Source organism: Eleginops maclovinus, chromosome 12, assembly GCF_036324505.1.
Source record: "Eleginops maclovinus isolate JMC-PN-2008 ecotype Puerto Natales chromosome 12, JC_Emac_rtc_rv5, whole genome shotgun sequence".
Classification (NCBI taxonomy): Eukaryota; Metazoa; Chordata; class Actinopteri; order Perciformes; family Eleginopidae; genus Eleginops; species Eleginops maclovinus.
The window spans coordinates 12037649-12056507 of record NC_086360.1 but is presented as its reverse complement, the minus strand read 5'-3'; the positions used below and the strand labels follow the sequence as shown (position 1 = coordinate 12056507).

General features: G+C 39.0%; 2 protein-coding genes across 2 annotated transcripts in view; both read left to right on the top strand.

Moving 5' to 3' along the window:
* Positions 1-114: 114 nt before the first annotated feature.
* Positions 115-6437, top strand: utp15 (UTP15 small subunit processome component). Its single transcript, XM_063898268.1, has 12 exons — positions 115-273; positions 964-1076; positions 1174-1266; positions 1692-1876; positions 2095-2273; positions 3184-3309; positions 3677-3812; positions 3962-4046; positions 4739-4894; positions 5100-5201; positions 5411-5544; positions 5700-6437. Exons 2-12 carry the CDS (start codon positions 987-989, stop codon positions 5998-6000), a joined length of 1587 nt encoding a protein of 528 aa, XP_063754338.1. The 5' UTR covers positions 115-273; positions 964-986; the 3' UTR covers positions 6001-6437.
* A 131-nt stretch (positions 6438-6568) lies between these two features.
* LOC134874214 (rho guanine nucleotide exchange factor 28-like) overlaps positions 6569-18859 on the top strand; it is a 34935-nt gene continuing 22644 nt past the window's right edge. The window contains 9 exon segments of the mRNA XM_063898267.1: positions 6569-6850; positions 7666-7709; positions 10964-11105; positions 11857-11966; positions 12275-12461; positions 14572-14755; positions 15139-15340; positions 15677-15752; positions 17039-17079. Coding sequence (XP_063754337.1) covers positions 7677-7709; positions 10964-11105; positions 11857-11966; positions 12275-12461; positions 14572-14755; positions 15139-15340; positions 15677-15752; positions 17039-17079 — 975 coding nt within the window. The 5' untranslated portion in view covers positions 6569-6850; positions 7666-7676.

Genomic DNA, 18859 nt, shown 5'->3' with positions numbered 1-18859 from the left:
ATTATTACATTAGGAACTATACTAAACCTTTCTTTATACACAATGGTCAATACTAGGTTGATAAAGTGCTATTTTAAATAGTACAAAAGAAAAGTTTTCCTTGTAGTGAACAATAAAGATTTGCCATTCATAACGGAAGTAGTCACGTTTGAAATCATGGCGTCCTCCAGTGCACTGAGAGGCAACGTGATAACTCCTTAAAATGATCAACTTTTGGTCTACTTGGACAACCAACATCAGTATCATCTAATTTCAACAAATCATAGTTAAAAGGTAAGTCTGCACTCCTAGACCTTTTTGTTCAGGTGTGAGAATCATCAGAAAGCAGTTTAATAGAAAATGCTAGGCGGCTAAAGCGCAGTGTGCTAACCCTGCTGTGATGAACACGTTGACTCTGGTATATTTTCTAACAAGCTGCCTTCTGTAGCATCTAGTTTAAAATAATAAGTAAAGACTATATGTAACTCTAAATGCTCAGTTAAGACTTCTGCTGTCTCGAAAAAGTGAATTTGTTTGCTTATCATTCACTATTTTGTGCATAGTTGGGTTGTGATGCTTTGAGGTTAAACACTTGAGTGTATGGCCCTTATGTCAATGTACCTTCATTTAATTACCTGTTTGCTGAATTTCTTCTTGTGAATCCATTTTTGTTTCGCCTTTTAGTGTTTACAATCAAGTTTACCCACGTTTATTTTTAATTACAAGCTTTCACGTTGTAAGAAAACACCTTATTTCATCCTGACTGAACGCAGCATAATCTCTTTAATTGATCCAGCTCCTTATTAGAACTCTATTTTGTTTACAGAGTTAAATTAATGACAACAAACTTTAAAAGTACATTTGTCTTGGTTTGAACATTTTTGGACTACATTGAATGCGTTTGTATTTAGGTACCAACCAGGTCAGTGGGGTTTAAGTGTCATATCTCTTGTAATATGTTCATGGTTTTTGTTTTCCTACCAGAGTATTTGGTGATCAGCAGAAAAATGGCTTCATTTAAACCTACCAAAATCCAAGTCTATCCTAAGCTTGGAGAGAAAGTCACACAGGACACACTGTACTGGAAAAACTACAAGGGCTAAGTCCCCTCTAGTGTATAGTGTCTTGATATTAGAGACAACCTTATTATTGTTTCTGAATCTCAGCAATGCATCTTTGTTTATTTTCTTGCAGTCTCCGGTCCAGATAAAAGAATTTGGAGCAATCACAAATATAGACTTCTCACCTGTGGCCCCACACAACTTTGCTGTGACAGCATTCACAAGAGTATGTTGTCTTCTTTTCTATTATTTTTTTTCAAACTTATGAAATGTTGACTTATCTTAGCCCGAATGGCGACGTAAAAAATAATTGATTAGATTTAGCCATTGCCAATTACTTGGGATTTCCCTTTTCAATTACCAGCAAAGCCATCAATTTAAGGCAACAATAGGTGATGGTTTCACTGAGGGACCAATAAAGGACATCTGATTTACTACTATAGTTCTTCTCTATTGAAGCAATTGTTGAATGATGATCTCTTGAGTGATCCATCGACTGAATTTTTTGATGATCTCAAGTATTCTGACAACTTATCAACTGTTTTACACTTCACCCAAGTGTTCACTCTATAAAGCAATTTTGGTTACAGTGAATCCTCTGAATAAGCAATGTGTATGCATTTTCTCATTATTACTCTGGTTACTCTTCAGATCCACATTTACGGGCCATTCTCCCAGGAACCTGTGAAGACATTTACACGGTTTAAGGACACTGCATACTGTGGCAGGTTCAGGTCCGATGGTCAGCTGCTCGTGGCGGGATGTGAGGACTCTGTGGTCCGACTGTTTGATGTCAGCGGCAAGGTGGCTCTAAGGATGTTCAAAGGTCACACAAAGTAGGTATCACATGTCTGTGGGATCTTGCCGAAAGACTGCTTGTTATAAAATAGAATTTGAACATTGTAAATGATGATTTCTTGAGTGATCCATCGACTGAATTACATGATGATCTCAATAATTCTGACAACCTTTTTAAAAGGTTTTACTGACTCTATACCATGTTGTGATAAGGAGAACTGATGTATGTGCTTTGTGTTATTTTATTCCTGCTCAGGGCTGTACATGTCACAGACTTTACCTCAGACCGTTACCGGATCCTTTCAGGGTCAGACGACTACACATGTCGACTTTGGGACCTCCCAAATGCTACTGAGCTTAACACCTACCAAGAACACACAGATTACATTCGTTGTGGCGTCTCCAGCAAACTCAACAGAGATCTCTTCATTACTGGTGAGCTAGAGGGGTGAAGATTTTGTTAATAAAGAATGTTTAGATGCCATGTTTTTATTTTTTTATGTAGCCAGGAGACTTTTTCAATTGAACTACTATTGAACAACATCTTTCATCATGGCTTTGATATTAACTGAGTTAAAATGTACATCCAAAATCAACCAATATTTTGCCTTCTTATTATTTTGATTTACCTTTTTTCTTTTGAATCAAACATTTTATTTTTCTAAACAAAACTCAAATATGAAAAGAAAAACATATGAGATAATATAAAGCAAGCTGTGAATCAAGTCCTGCTCAACTTGGTGTTGTTGATTTTAATATAATGACCAACTTGTCACATGGCTACTTACTCAGGTAATCAATAATTTGACTAAATATTTATAGAACATTTTTATTATTGAATTGGAAAAATGAGTTTTGCTTTTGCTGAGAAAAATAGTATGATAGATTCTACTGATTAACAATAGTTGATGCTGGGTGCTAGCTATAATATTTATTCATTTTGTCAAACTTTAAGAAATATTGAACTATCCTAAATTACTTTAGATTTTCCTTTTCAATTACCAGCAAATCCAACAATATAAGGTGGCAGTAGCTGATTGTGTCTACTGAAGTTCTTGTCTATTGAAGCAATTGTTGAATGATGATCTCTTGAGTGATCCATCGACTGAATTACATGATGATCTCAAGTATTCTGACAACCTATAAACTATTTTACACTTGTTTTTCGCCACAGCTGATATTACATTTAACATCACTAGCATGAAGTATATACCAGTCAGTGGTAACTGCAGATAAAAACAACTTATCAATCTACACGTTTTTGTATTCAGATGGAAGAATGAAGACTACAATCAAGGAGATTGATGTGTTTTCGTGTGACTAACAATGTACGTTTTGATCCTAGGATCTTATGACCACACACTAAAACTGTTTGATGCCCGAGCGGATAAGAGTGTGATGACCATGGACCACGGCCATCCAGTGGAAAGTCTGCTTCTCTATCCTTCTGAGGGACTCCTCGTCTCTGCAGGTAGTCATCCGTTAATAATCTTTTTGATCAATCAACACATTAGCATAATGTGTAAACTTGTTGGATTAAAGCAAATTACATTACTAGCATTTAAGTATTTGAAGTTAACAGTCCCTCCACCTTGTTCAGGTTATCAAATGTTGCTGATAAAGACATAACATGTGTAGTAAGCCATGCAGACAACTGCATTTAGGTCAATTTCCTATGCTTGCTTATGACTTAAATCAGGACAAAAAAGAAAAATGGAACTAGTTTTCCTACACTTACCACCTTCCTGAAATTGAGTAACTCTCGCACACATGCTTCATTATATTTACTTATGTATAACGGGACATTTAAATTGTTTAATTGTATCTACTCTCCTTAGGTGGCCGCTATGTGAAAGTGTGGGATCTGCTAAAAGGAGGACAGCCTCTGGTGTCCCTGAAGAACCATCACAAAACTGTCACCTCTTTGTGTCTCAGCAGCAGCGGCCAGAGACTGCTGTCAGCTTCTCTGGACAGGTATGGGGAGAACTCAATGTAAAATGCCGCAAAAAGAAAACCTCTTGTAAACGGTCGAAATCATAGGCCACTCTATTCTGTCATCTAATTATTAAAATGTTATTTTTATACAAGTGTGATCTAATGCACAGCCTTTGTTTGTCTTGCAGGCATGTAAAGGTGTACAACACAACCAACTACAAAGTGGTTCACAACTTTGACTACGCTGCCTCCATCCTCAGTCTGGCTCTGGCTGTAAGAAATTACTTTCAATCCTTCGTCATGTTCTATTATACATTTAAAAAAAAAAAGATGAATGAAAATGACACATTGGTTGATGAGGAGCCACTAAAGATAATCCTTATTGTCTGTGTATGGCCTATAAACATGCTAATACAATTCACTTTTATCTGAAGTGCATCATCAGAGCAAGCTATGATTTGACAAACCAACTGAGAGCGTTTTCTGCAGCAGCCAACAAATATCTGGTCTTGCCAGGGATTTAAACCCATGAAACAGTACATCCTCTCCTCAGTGTTGGCTTTAGGGCATTGGGTTTCCAGAACACAATGTGCAACCTAAGAGAGTGATCTGACGGGATTGTTTTTTCACTTTGGGTTTTATATTTTCATTTTCAATTACCACCACAATCTCTGATTTACTTGAGACACGCACTCCTGAAAATAAATTCTTCCCAGATATAGCCAACAACATTTGTCCAATGGAACAGGTGATTACGTCTTCTGAAATTCCTATGTACTGAAAGAAGTGTTGAATGATGATCCCTTGAGTGATCCATCGACTGAATTACATGATGATCTCAAGAATTCTGACAACTTTTTAGCTATTTTACAGACTTATTAATGGCTCCTTGTGTTTAATTTAATTTCTTCCCTAGGATGGATTTGTAGTAAAACTATGAACTTGTCTTTTTTTTTTTTCTTCAGCCGGATGATGAATCAATTGTTGTGGGTATGACCAATAGTATCCTGAATATCAAACACAGGAAAAGCCTAGAAGAGTCGAAGGAAATCTCTGGCCAACAGAGGCGACGACCGTCATATCGTGTTTTTGTGAAGGGGAAGAACTTCAGCCCTAAACAGGTATGTTTATATTTGCGTTATGTGCAGCGGCTGAAGTCAGCAGTTCATGATGTAGTCTGTTGAGTGATGATGACACAAATATGCACAGACTGAATCATAGCACACCATGGCTAATAGCTATGTTTCTGCTCAATGAGTTATGATATAAGAAACTATTCTTTCTCACAATTGTTGATTTTTTTTCTCGGTTTTTATCTTTTTCCAGGATGATTATCTCGTCAGCAAGCCAGTGAAACAGCATCTGGCCAAATATGACAAGCAGCTCAAGAAATTTAATGTAACAAAGGCATTGGATACAGCTCTGGAGGTATGCATTTATAAAATGGCAACGAGGCAAAATAATTTTCTTGTAAAGTAGTGCCTTTTCTTAATTTGTAATACAACGGTCAGCTACTTTACTTTTTGAGTGTTTTGAATTCATCTCACTATCCTCAATATTGTATGCCTAAAGGCATCCCTCCTGCACAAGCAAACATGGCAAAATGTTTTTTTTACTTGCGTAATTTCCGTTTATAGACATGGACCAGACACCGAAAGCCAGAGATCACAGTGGCTGTTATGAAGGAGCTGGATCGAAGGGGGACGTTGAAGAACGCTCTGGCAGGAAGGGATGAACAGGGTGTTGCTCGGTTGCTCAACTTTCTCATAGGGTAAGACGAAGATTAAAACCTCATTACTCAAGTAAACTTTAACAGTGTTTAACTTATTTAGCTTATGTGTTATCGGATACATTGAATTAGTTTATTGTACATCAAACTGTGTAGAAAATATTTTGCAACATGATAATTTTCTTTTATTTCTCCAGGAACGTGGTTGACCCCAGGTTTGCTCCTGTCCTCGTCACAGTGGCAGAGATGATCCTGGACATCTATCAGTCGGTCATGGGACAGTCTCCAGTTGTAGACCGTCAGCTGCTGCGTCTGCAGGACCTGCTGGAGAGAGAGATCGACTACCAGCAGGACCTCCTGGAGGTGCTTGGCATGTTGGACACAATGTTCGCCTCCTCCTTCCCGAGGAAGGAAGTGCCATGCCCTGGCATCAGCAGGGCTAATGGCCTGGCGCAGGGAGAAGAGGGTACCTTGAGACCACAGATTCAGGCCACCTGAGACTTATGGGGGGGGGGGGGGGGGGGGGGGGTGGGTACTGCTTTAGACTGGGTAGCCTTCTCAACTCTAAAAACCTCTTTTTGAAACATCTAAAAACATTTCCAGAAATGACAGGCAACATGTCAGCAAACTGGTATTGATATAGGTTTTAAGAGACTGATAAACCCATGAGCTCACTCTGGTGTTTTAACTCAGCGTGACTGAAAACACATCAGGCAACAGAGAGAACATGCATTTACTGCATGAATAATCAATCAATTCAATGTGTGAATGGAAAGGGACTTGTTTTTTTAAGTTGAAAGTCTGGAAATAACACTTTCAAATGTGAGTGCGTGTTTGACTGCTTTAACTGCTAATGTCTGCTTTATGTTTTCATAATATTTGGCATTGGCAAGTGTTTTATAAGCAGATATAAATAAATCTTTGTAATATTGAAACTCACTTTTCATAATTGTGTTCAAATGGTTAAAAAACTTAAAGTCTCTGGTCACACTGTGTCATTATACCTTTTTTCTCTGCACACGGCACTGTTTTATGGCCCGCCACCAGAGGTCACTGTAAGCACAAAGAAACCGTTAACTTTCACATATTTGGAGGAGGAATTTGCGCCAGGCGGAAGACAGGGAGCACCAACACTGGCAGAGAGGATGATGCTTGGTCAGTGGAGGCTGTAGCTCACACTGGAAATAGCCGCAGCACCGACCGAACGCCATTTCTCAACTTGTAGCTTAACAGCGACACTTGAATTAGCAGTGAGCAACAGGAGGATGTGTACGGGTTAGGTGCTCTGTTTTGCTGAATTTCAGCGCATTGTCAGGTTTCTTCTGGCGGAGTTAGAGCTCCTGTGAAGGTACGTCAATAATGTGAACATTTTCATCCAGCTGTTTTTATTCCAACGTGTTTCTTTCTGATATTATTGACAGTTGGCTAACATCTCAACGCTGGTCGAATATAGCGCTGTAAAAGGAGGCTTACATTTATTCTGCAGCTAAATAGGTCAACATTAAACCACGATTAAAATCAATAAAAATAAAAAACACGTTTCTAAAAGTCAAGTTTGTGCTATTTAATAATAAATATTCAATATAGTCCCTTCATTATCCCAACTGTGATGTAAGGAGCAGTTTTTATTTTATAAAGCTAGCACACTAGTTTTTTTTTTTTTAAATGCTTTTACCACTAAAAGTAACTAATTTTAATGCAACATAAAAATGTCTGGATAAGAAACGGTTTCTGGTAAAATGGTTGTTATAATAAGAACTTGCTGTTAGGTCCACTTAGGAAGCGGCCACTGATAGAGAACAGATCTGAATCCTGCAGCAGTGAAACTCAATCGATTTCCTACTTTAGCTGGCAAGCGCGCACACATGCACGATTAGACTGGCTACACACTGCCTGCGAATCATTTGGAGCATAGTTGGTGTTCTGGTACTGTACACAGGTATAAAGCATCGTCATTAAAATCATTATTCACATAGTTGAGATCAAAAGATGATCCTGTCCCATTGGAGGACCTCTGACTCCGCTTGGCACAGATCAGGTTTGATAATCTCTTTGGGATCAGAGGAGCAGGCAGAATAACCAAAGTAATGAGGAGTCACGTGGCTTCACTGAGTGTTGGATTTCCTTTTTGTCTCTCAAATGTCTGTCCATGTTTGTCTGCAGTTGCTGTGCAGATGGAGCTGAGCAGGAGGAAAGTGCCTCTGTATGTGAGTATTTGTTCCAGTTTGCAGTCAAGTATGATTTCTCCAATTAATCACAAGAGTTAGTCATCCCTTGGGAAATCTCTGCAAATTGAGTTAGGAATGCAATGGGAGATCAGCAGCCCTGTTCACAAAAAAAGCGTCTATAATTTTAAGATCTAAGATATTTTGTTCATATGACCAAAACATGTTAAATTCAAATGCATTGAATATATCTTTAAAAAAAAATGCAACTGTTATCTGTTATTCATCACTACATTACATTGTTTAAAGTCACTGTATGTACAAGTCTTTTAAAATAGATTAGGGTCAATGAAATGCCACGATGACAGGAGAATAATGTTTTAGACTTTGAACTAACGGGGACCTTAATGGTCTGTTGATTTATTTAAGCACTGACTCATAGTTTCTTAGGAAAGTAAATCAACAATAGCAGCCTGGCATTTGTGTATATAACTAGCAAATCAGTAACTGTGCTTCATTCACAATGATGTTTCTATTTCACTTCGAGTAGGAAATGTATTTGTTATCAGTTTGATTTGTGGTGTATGTGGTTAAACCTTTGAATGGATCTGTTGTCTGTGAGATAGAACTGAAGCCAAACACTGCATTCAAATGTTTTGTTATTTATGTAAGTTTGGGAACTTAACAAAGTATGCAAACATTAATAAAAGCTTATGCTTCTCTAAAGATCAGAGGGCGAGGACATTGATCACACTGTGTTCAGTCAATTTTATCCTTTCTAATTTGAAATGTTTTCAAGGCTGTTTTCCTTCTACTCAAGGTTACGAAAAGGTTATCAAAGATCTTGTCCATTTCGTGTAATGAAACCAAGATTCCTTTAATACTGTGCTTGTTTTCTATAGAGGCCCACAAATAAATAATTGAATGACATGACTTGGACTCAACTCACACATTTGATGAATTTGGACTTGATAAAATCTAAAAACACATGCCACTCCACCTAAAACACTTGATACCTTTCTTTATGCCCAAAATAAGAAAGTGTGTTATTTAATAACACACCAATTAATTTCCCTTCATTTTCTCAGCTAACAATATTGCTATTAATTCCTTGAAAGTCAAAACGGAGTTGGTTTAGACAACCTGGAAATCTTCCAATCATGTTGTAGGAGACAACCCTGAGGAATTAACGGATAAAATGTAATTTTTGATTATTTCGTATGACTTGTTTAGGACTTGAATTACAAAGATTAGGACAAAGGACTTGATGACTTTCATTCTTGAATTTGGCCTTGATTGCAAAGACTTGAAACTTACTTTTTACTCGCAAAAACAATGACTTGTTACCACCTCTGGTAGCTACTAAATCAGGAAAGTAAGCAGGATACTCACATTCCTGCATACCTTCATTTGCTTGCTGAATGTAATGGAAATAAGACGGAAGTAATAGGTAAAAAAAAAAAAAAACCCACATCAATAATTTGTGGTCAATCACACTGAGGTGAAGAATCTCAACGAGGGCACAGGATAAGATGTGTAGACGTTGTAAAATGTGTGTTAAACCCGATGTTCTCTCATTCAAAGACAAGGGATCAAGACATGGATAAATGAACTTGAAGGTAGGATTAGGTGAGAGGGAGAGTCATGGAGTCAGGATTACTCACAGTGCCTCTATCATAGACAGGAAGAGGAGTAAAGAAAAAGCTTCTCAGTTTTTATAGCGTGAGAAAGTAGGTCAGCTGTTGAGGTGATTCAAGGCTAATAGATATATTCTTATGAGAAAAAGAGCCAGACTACTTAAAAAAAACCTCCTCACTCTCACACTAATCTGAGACATTCATTGCATTCCAAGTCAAGCCTTATAATTTACATATTTCTGGTGTGCCTCCTTTCCTTCAACCTGTCTGCTGTTCTTCTTCCTATGTCAGTAGTTTGATATTTTTCCCAGAATAACCCACAAAGTGTGTCCTGTGGTTGCATTGCTGTCTGGTCTATTGAGGACACTGTAGCTGGACAAATTGATATCCTGCAGGTCGTAGACGATGGTGGAAAGTGGAATCTCTCCAAAGGAAGCCAGTGGCCCTGGAAGATGTTTTTTTTTTTTTCCTTAGGGTCTGAAACTAAAATAATGTTGAGTCTAAATGTTTGCACAGTAAAAAGCTACAATCAAATAGAACCGGAATAATTTAAAGCTGAAATAATCAATAGTTTATATAAATAATGGGTTGAATTACATTGTGTATCGAGAGAGGAGCTGTTCATTGTGACAAACTCACAGATAATTAAAACCTAACACTGAAGTTCTCAGCAGCCTAACAAAGTGTTTCAGCCTCTCTAATTGTTTTGGTTTTATTGCAACTCTACTGATTGGGTTCAGTCTCACTGCTCTTATGAACCCATTGTTTGACACACAAATAATTCTTATAATCCCATGGTACAATGCTTGCCCAGCAACATACAGCAGACTGGAATCATAAGTGACTTGTTGGTGTGCAATGTGGATAATTAAGCTGGTTTAGATAAAAATATAGTTTCACATTAGCACTCAAAAAATAATTTAGCATGCTAATAATTATGCATACACTTGGTTAGTAATCACATTAGCAAGACAGCAAGCTAAATTTAGCCTGCTGGCTGATACCTAGCTAAATGTTATCTGAAAAGTAATACAAAAAAAAAAAAGAAAAGTGAGAAATCGTACCATAAAGTATAAGCCCCGGTAATTTGTTGACATTATCTACTCAAGTTTTTTAAATACATATTAGTTACACACTTTTGTGGCTGTAGGGGAGGTATAGGCACTTTACAATGACAGAAATAGAAATTATTCTATAAGCTGTTCTAGGCCACCAAGAAAGTCGTGGAAGGATTCGGTTTTGAAGTTATGTTACAATATGTATTGTCAATACATATGATAAAAGAAGGAAATCGTCCTGCCAGTGAGGCTGCCGCGTTACATATTGTCACGCCAACATCTGACTACACAAATGTCTGAAGGGCCAGTATTCAGCCTACAAATCAGTGTGAATACTCTGCCCTATTTGACTTTTCTCTGCCTCGGTCAGAAGTCTAAAGTGTTCTGGCCTTTTAGGATCAGGGCAGGTCTTTGCACTAGACTCCAAGACATTCCTGTTTTTATTGGGGTTCTATGGTATCCTCAATTGGCATGCTGTCAGGGGATTTGGTGTACTTCACAGAAATGAGCCTGTATCTTTAGGAATAGAAATATGTTTAGCTCTCAAGCATCTTTAATGTTCATTTTCTCTTTCAAACTTTCTCCCTTGTCTTTGTCTTAGGGCCAGGCGAAAGTATTTGCACTGCTGGATGGTTTTGACTCGCTGCCTGCGGATGCAGAGGTCTACGTTGTTTTGGAAGGATCCACACTGGTCCATGTCACCAGGGCTCTCATAGATGTCATGCTCTGCTTTATAGTTCCTGGTATGTTACTGTGTATGCCTTTAGGGTTCATACTGTATTGTTATATGTGTGTATCTAGGGTAAATTGCTATGTTTCAGTCTAAAGTTTATTTAGAACACCATGTTCAGACATTACCCTGCACTGCACACTCTGACAACTCCAGGTTTTTCTTCTTGTCTGTGATAAACTCATGAACAGTATATCACTATTTTGATCTTCCCACACACACACACACACACACACACACACACACACACACACACACACACACACACACACACACACACACACACACACACACACACACACACACACACACACACACACATGGAAACACACTTGGACAATCACAGTCTGTGACTTGAGGTCTGGAAAGGCACAGAATCTTATCAGCTTCCTCTCAGGGGGGAAACAGCTCCATAAACAATACGTCAACATTACTGAGCCTCTGTGTAGGTTGACATAGACAACAGGCAGTCCTGCAGGCTTGAGCACTCTCTACCATTACTGAGCAATGAAGAGGAAGTCGTCTTCTCCTTTAAACTCTTTCAGCATACAAAATGAAAATCTGATAACATTTTTAACAACAATACTGCACTGAGGCTCTGGGCTAAACACATCAAAGGCCTATTTTAAGGACCATACCAGTGGATTTGTGTTTTTACAGGCTGACCTACAAACTCAAACTGTAAACAACTACTCTTTTTAATTAAAATGAAAACAAATCTGCTGATTAAAATCTGTGTTTTGTTTTCTCTTGTCTCTTTTTAGGACATAACCTGGCTGAGGTGGTGTCTGTGCAGGCCTACCTGTGTTCTGAACCCACACCCCTCACCTGGGTGGGCGGGGCGTCTATAGAGTATGTCCAAGATGATGCTCAGGTTAGAAAGATATAGAAATATGATCATTTACTCTACCTGTAAGTTCGTGCTTACCTGAGTTTAAATTAACCTGCATGGGAATGGATTATTCTTTATGCTTCTTAACTTCTTATGACAATAAATCCTAAATTAAAGAAACTTGTTTTCTAAAACAGTGAAATCATTTCAATTTTGTGTAATTAATGTTAAGTTAATTGCTCACCTTAAATCAGAAAAGGTTTTGCTTTGAAAAAACTAAAACATTTCACCTTTGTTGTGTAGCAGTGGTTTTCACATCACAGAGTGATCTTATTCTTTTTTATCCTAAGGACCTGGCAGAGCACCTGGTAATCCACGGACATTGCCTTAGCTCCTCGGATCACAAGGATCTGAGCAGCCTCTTCAATCTCGGCCAGGAGAGCTCTCGCTGGGCTATGGATCGTCGCGTAGCCCTGGCCATGGCAAATCTGGACATCCCCCAAAACTGGAATGTACTAGGGAGCCACAGCGGAGACGGTGAGAGCAGGATATTTTTATGTTGCTTAACGGGATTTCCTGATAAGGTTATCTAAAGCAGTGGTTCTCAACTGGTCAAGCCTTAGGACCAACTTTTTCCTTCGTCAATAATCACGACCCAAAGTTTTGAACCACTGCAGTAAAATATATATATAAAAATATAAAAGTGAAGTACAGTACAAACATTTTCAGTATATGTCCCTGGGAACAAACCCACATCCTCAATATTGTTAGTGCCATGCAAGGCAGATTATATCCCTTCACAGAACTAAGGTATACTCTTTAAACAAGTTTAAAGTGGTGATCATGTTTTCTAGAATGCAAATTGAACTGTAGGACATAAAAAGTTGAACACTCAACCCCTGAGATTTTTTGAAATACTAACATGTAAACTACGCATTCTGGTACACTCTGAGAAGAAAATACATCTATTATTACCCGGCATATTTCATAATATGTAATACCATTTATTTTATGTTAGGCCTACTTGGTTCTGACAGCTGAATATGCTGCTCCTCACAGAGAAGAGGAAAGAGGAGAGCGGCTGTGTAAATTACTATAAATTGTGGATAAGGGTATATAGACCCCATTGTTCTGAAGGTCAAAATAAAAGACAGCCTACACATTTTTTGTGTTATTATAAATTAAAACAAACATGACAGCAGTTTTCAAAACCGTTTCTTGTCCCCGAGATTTCCAGTCAAATGGCTACTGCACGCACCGCATGAGAAATTCCGGCCTTCAAAATTAAAGTTTGACTTTTTCCGTGATTTCTTTTTTCACTTGCATATCTGCGACCCTCTCAAAATGGGTCAGCCAGTTGAGAACCACTGATCTAAAGCACATAGTATATGGTTTTAATTACTCAACAATGTATACTCAGGAAACATTAGGTATATTATACAGATTTGAGAAAGATGAGTACGGTAGAGTAATGTTTAACTGTCAGAAAGATGCAGTTTCGTATAAAGAGGGATCTCTCAGCATTGCGATAAACACTCAAAGCCAGTTTTATCTTATGAAGGTGAACTCTTCAACTCCACACAACCCCCCCCACCCCCCGCCCCTTTTTCTCCGCCATCATGCCCATTTGCAATGCTTACTGTGCTGTAATCGGAAGTGAACATGGTCACATGTGTGCTTCTGTTGAACTCATCAAAGCCAATTAAGCAGCCTATAATGTGGTTAATAGAGCCTTTCCTTCTGGAAGTAGCCCTAGGCAGACTCTCATAAATCTTAGGGCAAGTATATGTGTGTGTGTTTGCGTGCGTGTGTATGCCAACCACCATGTTGACTGTAACCATCTGTCTCTATGATCTGAGTGTTTGTGTAGGGCCACCTACATAAATAATAAACTAGATTTAGCATTAACAAAGTTAGGGCAGTCTGTTTCTTTGCAGCGTCTCCCTCTGAATGTCTGCAGTTAATTTCATAACACTGCTCACAACATCATTCTACTGCCGATGCTGTGTGCCGTACTGACTTATCAATCCCAGCTAACCATTGGTGCTTTGTTTATCGTACATTTTACATTTCAAAGGAAAGGAAAAATCTAATTCTTTATTCAAATTAATATATTTTATTGGATCTTGGACTAATTGGATTCTCTCTGGGCAGCTCTGAAAACACACAGTGTAGACTGTATGGCTAGAGTTTCTCTTGTTTTTTTTCTTTGATGCTTTCCCTCTTGCTACATATGCTGTTATTTAAAGATTATGGTGAATGCATGCTGCTTTTTCGAAATTCAACAATACATATACAAGCCTACTAGCTGCTTGACTGAAGCTGATTTGATGCATGTCCGTCACCTGGATACAGATCTGGTTGAACTGTGTTGAGTAGCAGGCACAGAAACAAGAAGCTGCCACCACTTTGTTAGAAAAGGCTTTTTATTTAAGTGTGTCAGTAGAGCAGAGAGACCCAGGGCTCTAATCAATCATTGACATTTAGGTTAATTATAATGAGGTAGGTTATCAAGAGGCAATTCTTGACATGATAGTTTCTGCTTTTTATCTCAAGTTTCACCCTTCCTTCCTGTCTTACTGTTATACCTACCTTTATGTCTGCAGTTATATTTTTGATTTAATTTGATTTCTTGCCTCATCTCCAGAACACAGTTTCAGGGAGTCTCCCCTCCACATAGCCGTGCGATGGGGTCTGTATCGGCTTGCAGAGCTGCTGCTTTGTCAGCCGGGGGGTCTGATGGCTGTCAGTCTGCCAAACGAAGAGGGAGTGACACCGCTGCAGCTGGCACAGGCAGCCGGCAACACCGAGCTCCTGGAGCTGCTCACACAGTAAGATTATACGGCAGGGATACTGACAAATGAATCACTGTTAAGCTGTAACATTATGCATTGAGTGCAGTGCTTTTGCACACACAGTAAGGGAAATCTCTCATTAAAACCAGGAAAAACAGCACTTATTGCAATCTAGCACAATATTTAGTCTCATATGACAAGATAGATAGTCTGCCTATGAATACACACAGTGCCTGTATGTGTACATGGCCGAAAATAACTGAAACACCGTCATCTGAATTAAACTAAATTAAATTATAACCATAACATAAATAATGAGCTTTGTATTGAGAGTTTTCATTGAAACAATATTCTCTTTGAACATCAATCCTAATGTTTTTAATTGTTGTGATTGAACTAACCAACCTTTTTTGCTACAGCCCACCCAACCCTCTGGCCACGCCTCCAGCAGGTCTGTCCCAGGTGTGGGCGGACCGGTCCCGTCTGCTCAGGTTCTGTCATGATATGGGGAACCTGACTCTGACCGTCCGACAGAACCTGAGGTGGAGCTCAGAGGACAGTCGACACGCTGACATCCTGCTTCTCAGAGACCGGCTCAAAGATGAGAACTTTCTCAGAGAGGTGAATTGTCAGTGTTAGCAGGTGCTGGGTCCTGGTTTGAACCCAGTTGTCAGCCCTTTTGTTCATCACCCCCACCAAGGCAACCAAAAAAACAAGAAGCAATTAAGCTGTAATTTATAAAGAGATTGGCATTTATTAATAGAGGACCTTACACTTTGGAGGTTCTGGTGAAAAACAATTCTAAACTGTAAATAATTTACCTGAAACAACCATCAAAATAAAGCTTGTCAGAAAATTATGTAATTTCACTTGCAGAGTAAGAATAGAGTCACCACATCCCTGCCCTATGCTTTAGTTTTACATCCTCTTAACTTCAACATCACCTTTCGTCCCCAGATCAAAGCTCTAAGGAGGGAACATGTGGAGACCCTCTCAGGGAAGGAAGAGCTGGTGGATGATCCTGCGGAGACCGGTAACTTTATTAATCCGTCTGCTTTGTGGGATTTAAGAGGCCTGGTTAAACATCCATTTAAACTCTTTTATGTTGCAATGGTCTGCCATTCTTTGTTCGAGTGGTCTATGAGGCTCCATACTGTGGCTTGACTCAGTATCGGGCTGACATTGACTGCCCTCCTGTGGGGTTTTTCAGGTATTGCTTTTGCAAAGATACATCAAGATAAAGTGTGTTATGTGTGCCTGATTAACAGTAGAATAGAAGAAGCTTAGATTACTTGATTGACAGGAAATAAATGTCAGTCATTTATAATGATAATTACTCAAGTGATTTATCAGAACAAAATGTGCTGATTTTAGCTTCTCAAAGGTGTGTTTTCAATTTTTCTAAGCATTTTTGGTATTTTTGTTTGCTTTTTAAATATATTTAATGTTGTTTGGACAAAACAAACTGTTTGCTATTTAATTTAAATCATTTTATTACAATTTTGTAACATTTACCGACAATCTCTTAACCGAAGAACCATATTAAAAGTAGCCTCAATCTATAATGTACGATGAAAATAGTTATAAATAACAGCCATATCTTAAGTTAGCAAACTCTTCGGGTATCATGATCATGTTTTTTAATTTTTATTTATCCATCAGCACATTTTCTTGGGTATCTTTTTTAAGACAAGCAATACAAATGGAAATATTACATGATGCAGTTTGGAAGGTCACAGCCTCCTTTACAAGGTGGCTCCCTCTTACCCTCTGTCTCCCTCTCTCTATCGCTGTGGAGCCAGCTGGCGTCACTGTATCAGACTTAAGTGAATGTGTTTCACAGTATCCCACTGAGGCACAGAAAGTCCTTTGTCAGATTAAACTCGTTTTTTAGTCTCCTCCTATACTTGACATCTTCTCTTTTCTCACTCGTCGGATTTTTCTTTTGTCCCTGAGTTCCTTTCCCAACCTATATATCCTTAATGTTGTTGCTGCCACTTCCCTTTCCTGCATTTATATGCCTTTATACATTTACGTGACCTGGGGCTTCATATCAAACCACCCAAACACTAATTAATGTGCGTCACTTTTTTGTTTCTGGTAAGCGATCATACACCGTGTCCTTTGATCTGAGATGCACATGGTAGTCAAATAAAAATAAAGTAGATCAAGGCCACACAGTAAGGTCTCCCCAGGTTATGAATCTTTGCATGGTACATACATTGTTAAAAACTGACAAACATCTGTGCCCACTTAAGCCTCATTTGAAGTTTTATGGCTGCTGTATGTCTGGTCTGAGTATGTTTTCTCTTCTTTCAGAACTGCATTCTGATATGAAAAGAGATGCTGTAGAAGAAAATGTGAGTATTTGATCATAATATTTCATATACACACACACACACACGTATGGACTAAATATATAATACAAATAAAATGTAATGTTTACTCACTGTAAGTCTCTAAGTTTAAACAGCTTTATTTGATGAGACGTCAATATGTTAGTTGTGGATGGATGTCTAATTTCAAATGTAAATCTCTTAAAGCCCTATTTAATCTCCATGAACATCTGCCTCAGCCAGTGGCACTGACCGCCCCTCAATGCTCCACATTGTTTTCGTGTTATTGTTGAGGTGTTGAAGCTCGCACCTTGCACACGCCACTGAATAGTCGACGTTGCGAGCAGGGTCATGTGTGTATTTCATGTTTTGAGAGGTGTGGCATGTGCACATGATTCTCGTTATTGAATAGGTTTTATGCGATACAGATGATTAATTGATATTTCTCTGTCACACACCTATAGGCATTCACCAAACACTTGCGTTTTTCTACTTCAGTTGTACTTTAGTCTTTGGAAATGTACAGTGAAGGAAATAAGTATTTGATCCCCTGCCGATTTTGTTAGTTTGCCCACTTACAAAGAACTGAACAGTCTATACTTTTAATGGTAGGTTTATTTTAACAGTGAGAGACAGAATATAAAAAAGAAAATCCAGAAATGTACATTAAAAAAAGATATACATTGATTTGCGTGTAATTGTGGGAAATAAGTATTTGACACCCTCGCAAAACATGACTTAGTTCTTGGTGGAGAAAGCCTTGTTGGACAGCACAGAGCTCAGATGTTTCTTGTAGTTGGTCACCAGGTTTGCACACATCTCAGGAAGGATTTTGGTCCTCTCCTCTCTGCAGATCCTCTCAAAATCCTTAATGTTTGGAGGCAGATGCTTGGCAACTGGAAGCTTTAGCTCCCTCCACAGATTTTCTATGGGATGGAGGTCCGGAGAATGGCTACGCCCTCCATCACCTTAATGGGCTTCTTCTGTAGCCACTCCTTAGTTGCCTTGGCCGTATGTTTTGGGTCATTGCCTTGCTGGAAGACATATCCATGTCCCATTTTCAGTGTCCTGGCTGAGGGAAGGAGGTTATCAGCCAATATTTTACGGTACATGGCCCCCTCCATGAATCACCCTGCCTCCTTAGCAGAGAAACCCCCCCAAAGCATAATGTTTCCACCTCCATGCTTGACTCTGGGGATGGTGTTCTTTGGGTCATAGGCAGCATTTCTCCTCCTCCAAACACGACATGTGAGTTGATGCCTGAGATCTTGATTTTGGTGTCATCTGACCCCATCACCTTCTCATAAGCCTTCTCTGAATCATTCGGGGGTACATTGGCAGACTTCAGACAGCATGTGCCCTCTTGAGCAGGGGACCCTTGCGGGCACTGCAGGATTTTAATCCATTACGGCGTAGTGTGTTACCAATAATTTTCTTGGTGACTATGGTCCCAGCTGCCTTCCATTCATCACCTTTCTCACGATCATTGATGCCCCAAGAGGCGAGATCTTAGACCGTGGAGCCCCACATTGAGGGCGATTGATGGTCTATTTGTGCTTCTTCCATTTTCTAATAATCAAACCAGTTGTCTCTTTCTCACTAAGCTGCTTGCTGGTGGTCTTTTAATCTATTTCAGCCTTGTGCAGATCTACAGTCTTGTCCCTGATGTCCTTAGACATTAGCTCCACCATGATCACCAAACCTGTCTGTGGTCTTGCCCTCGGTGGAGAGGTTGTAATCTGACTGTGGACAGGTGTCTTTTATCCAGGTAACGAGATGACATCAGGAGTACTTTCTTAAAGCA

What these genes read in the sequence shown, in the direction of transcription:
- utp15 (XM_063898268.1), top strand. Translation starts at nt 987, where the DNA reads ATGGCTTCATTTAAACCTACCAAAATCCAAGTCTATCCTAAGCTTGGA. An exon ending in TGTACTGGAAAAACTACAAG is followed by an intron (nt 1,077 to 1,173) that starts GGCTAAGTCCCC and finishes ATTTTCTTGCAG; the next exon opens with TCTCCGGTCCAGATAAAAGA. An exon ending in CATTGGATACAGCTCTGGAG is followed by an intron (nt 5,202 to 5,410) that starts GTATGCATTTAT and finishes TTCCGTTTATAG; the next exon opens with ACATGGACCAGACACCGAAA.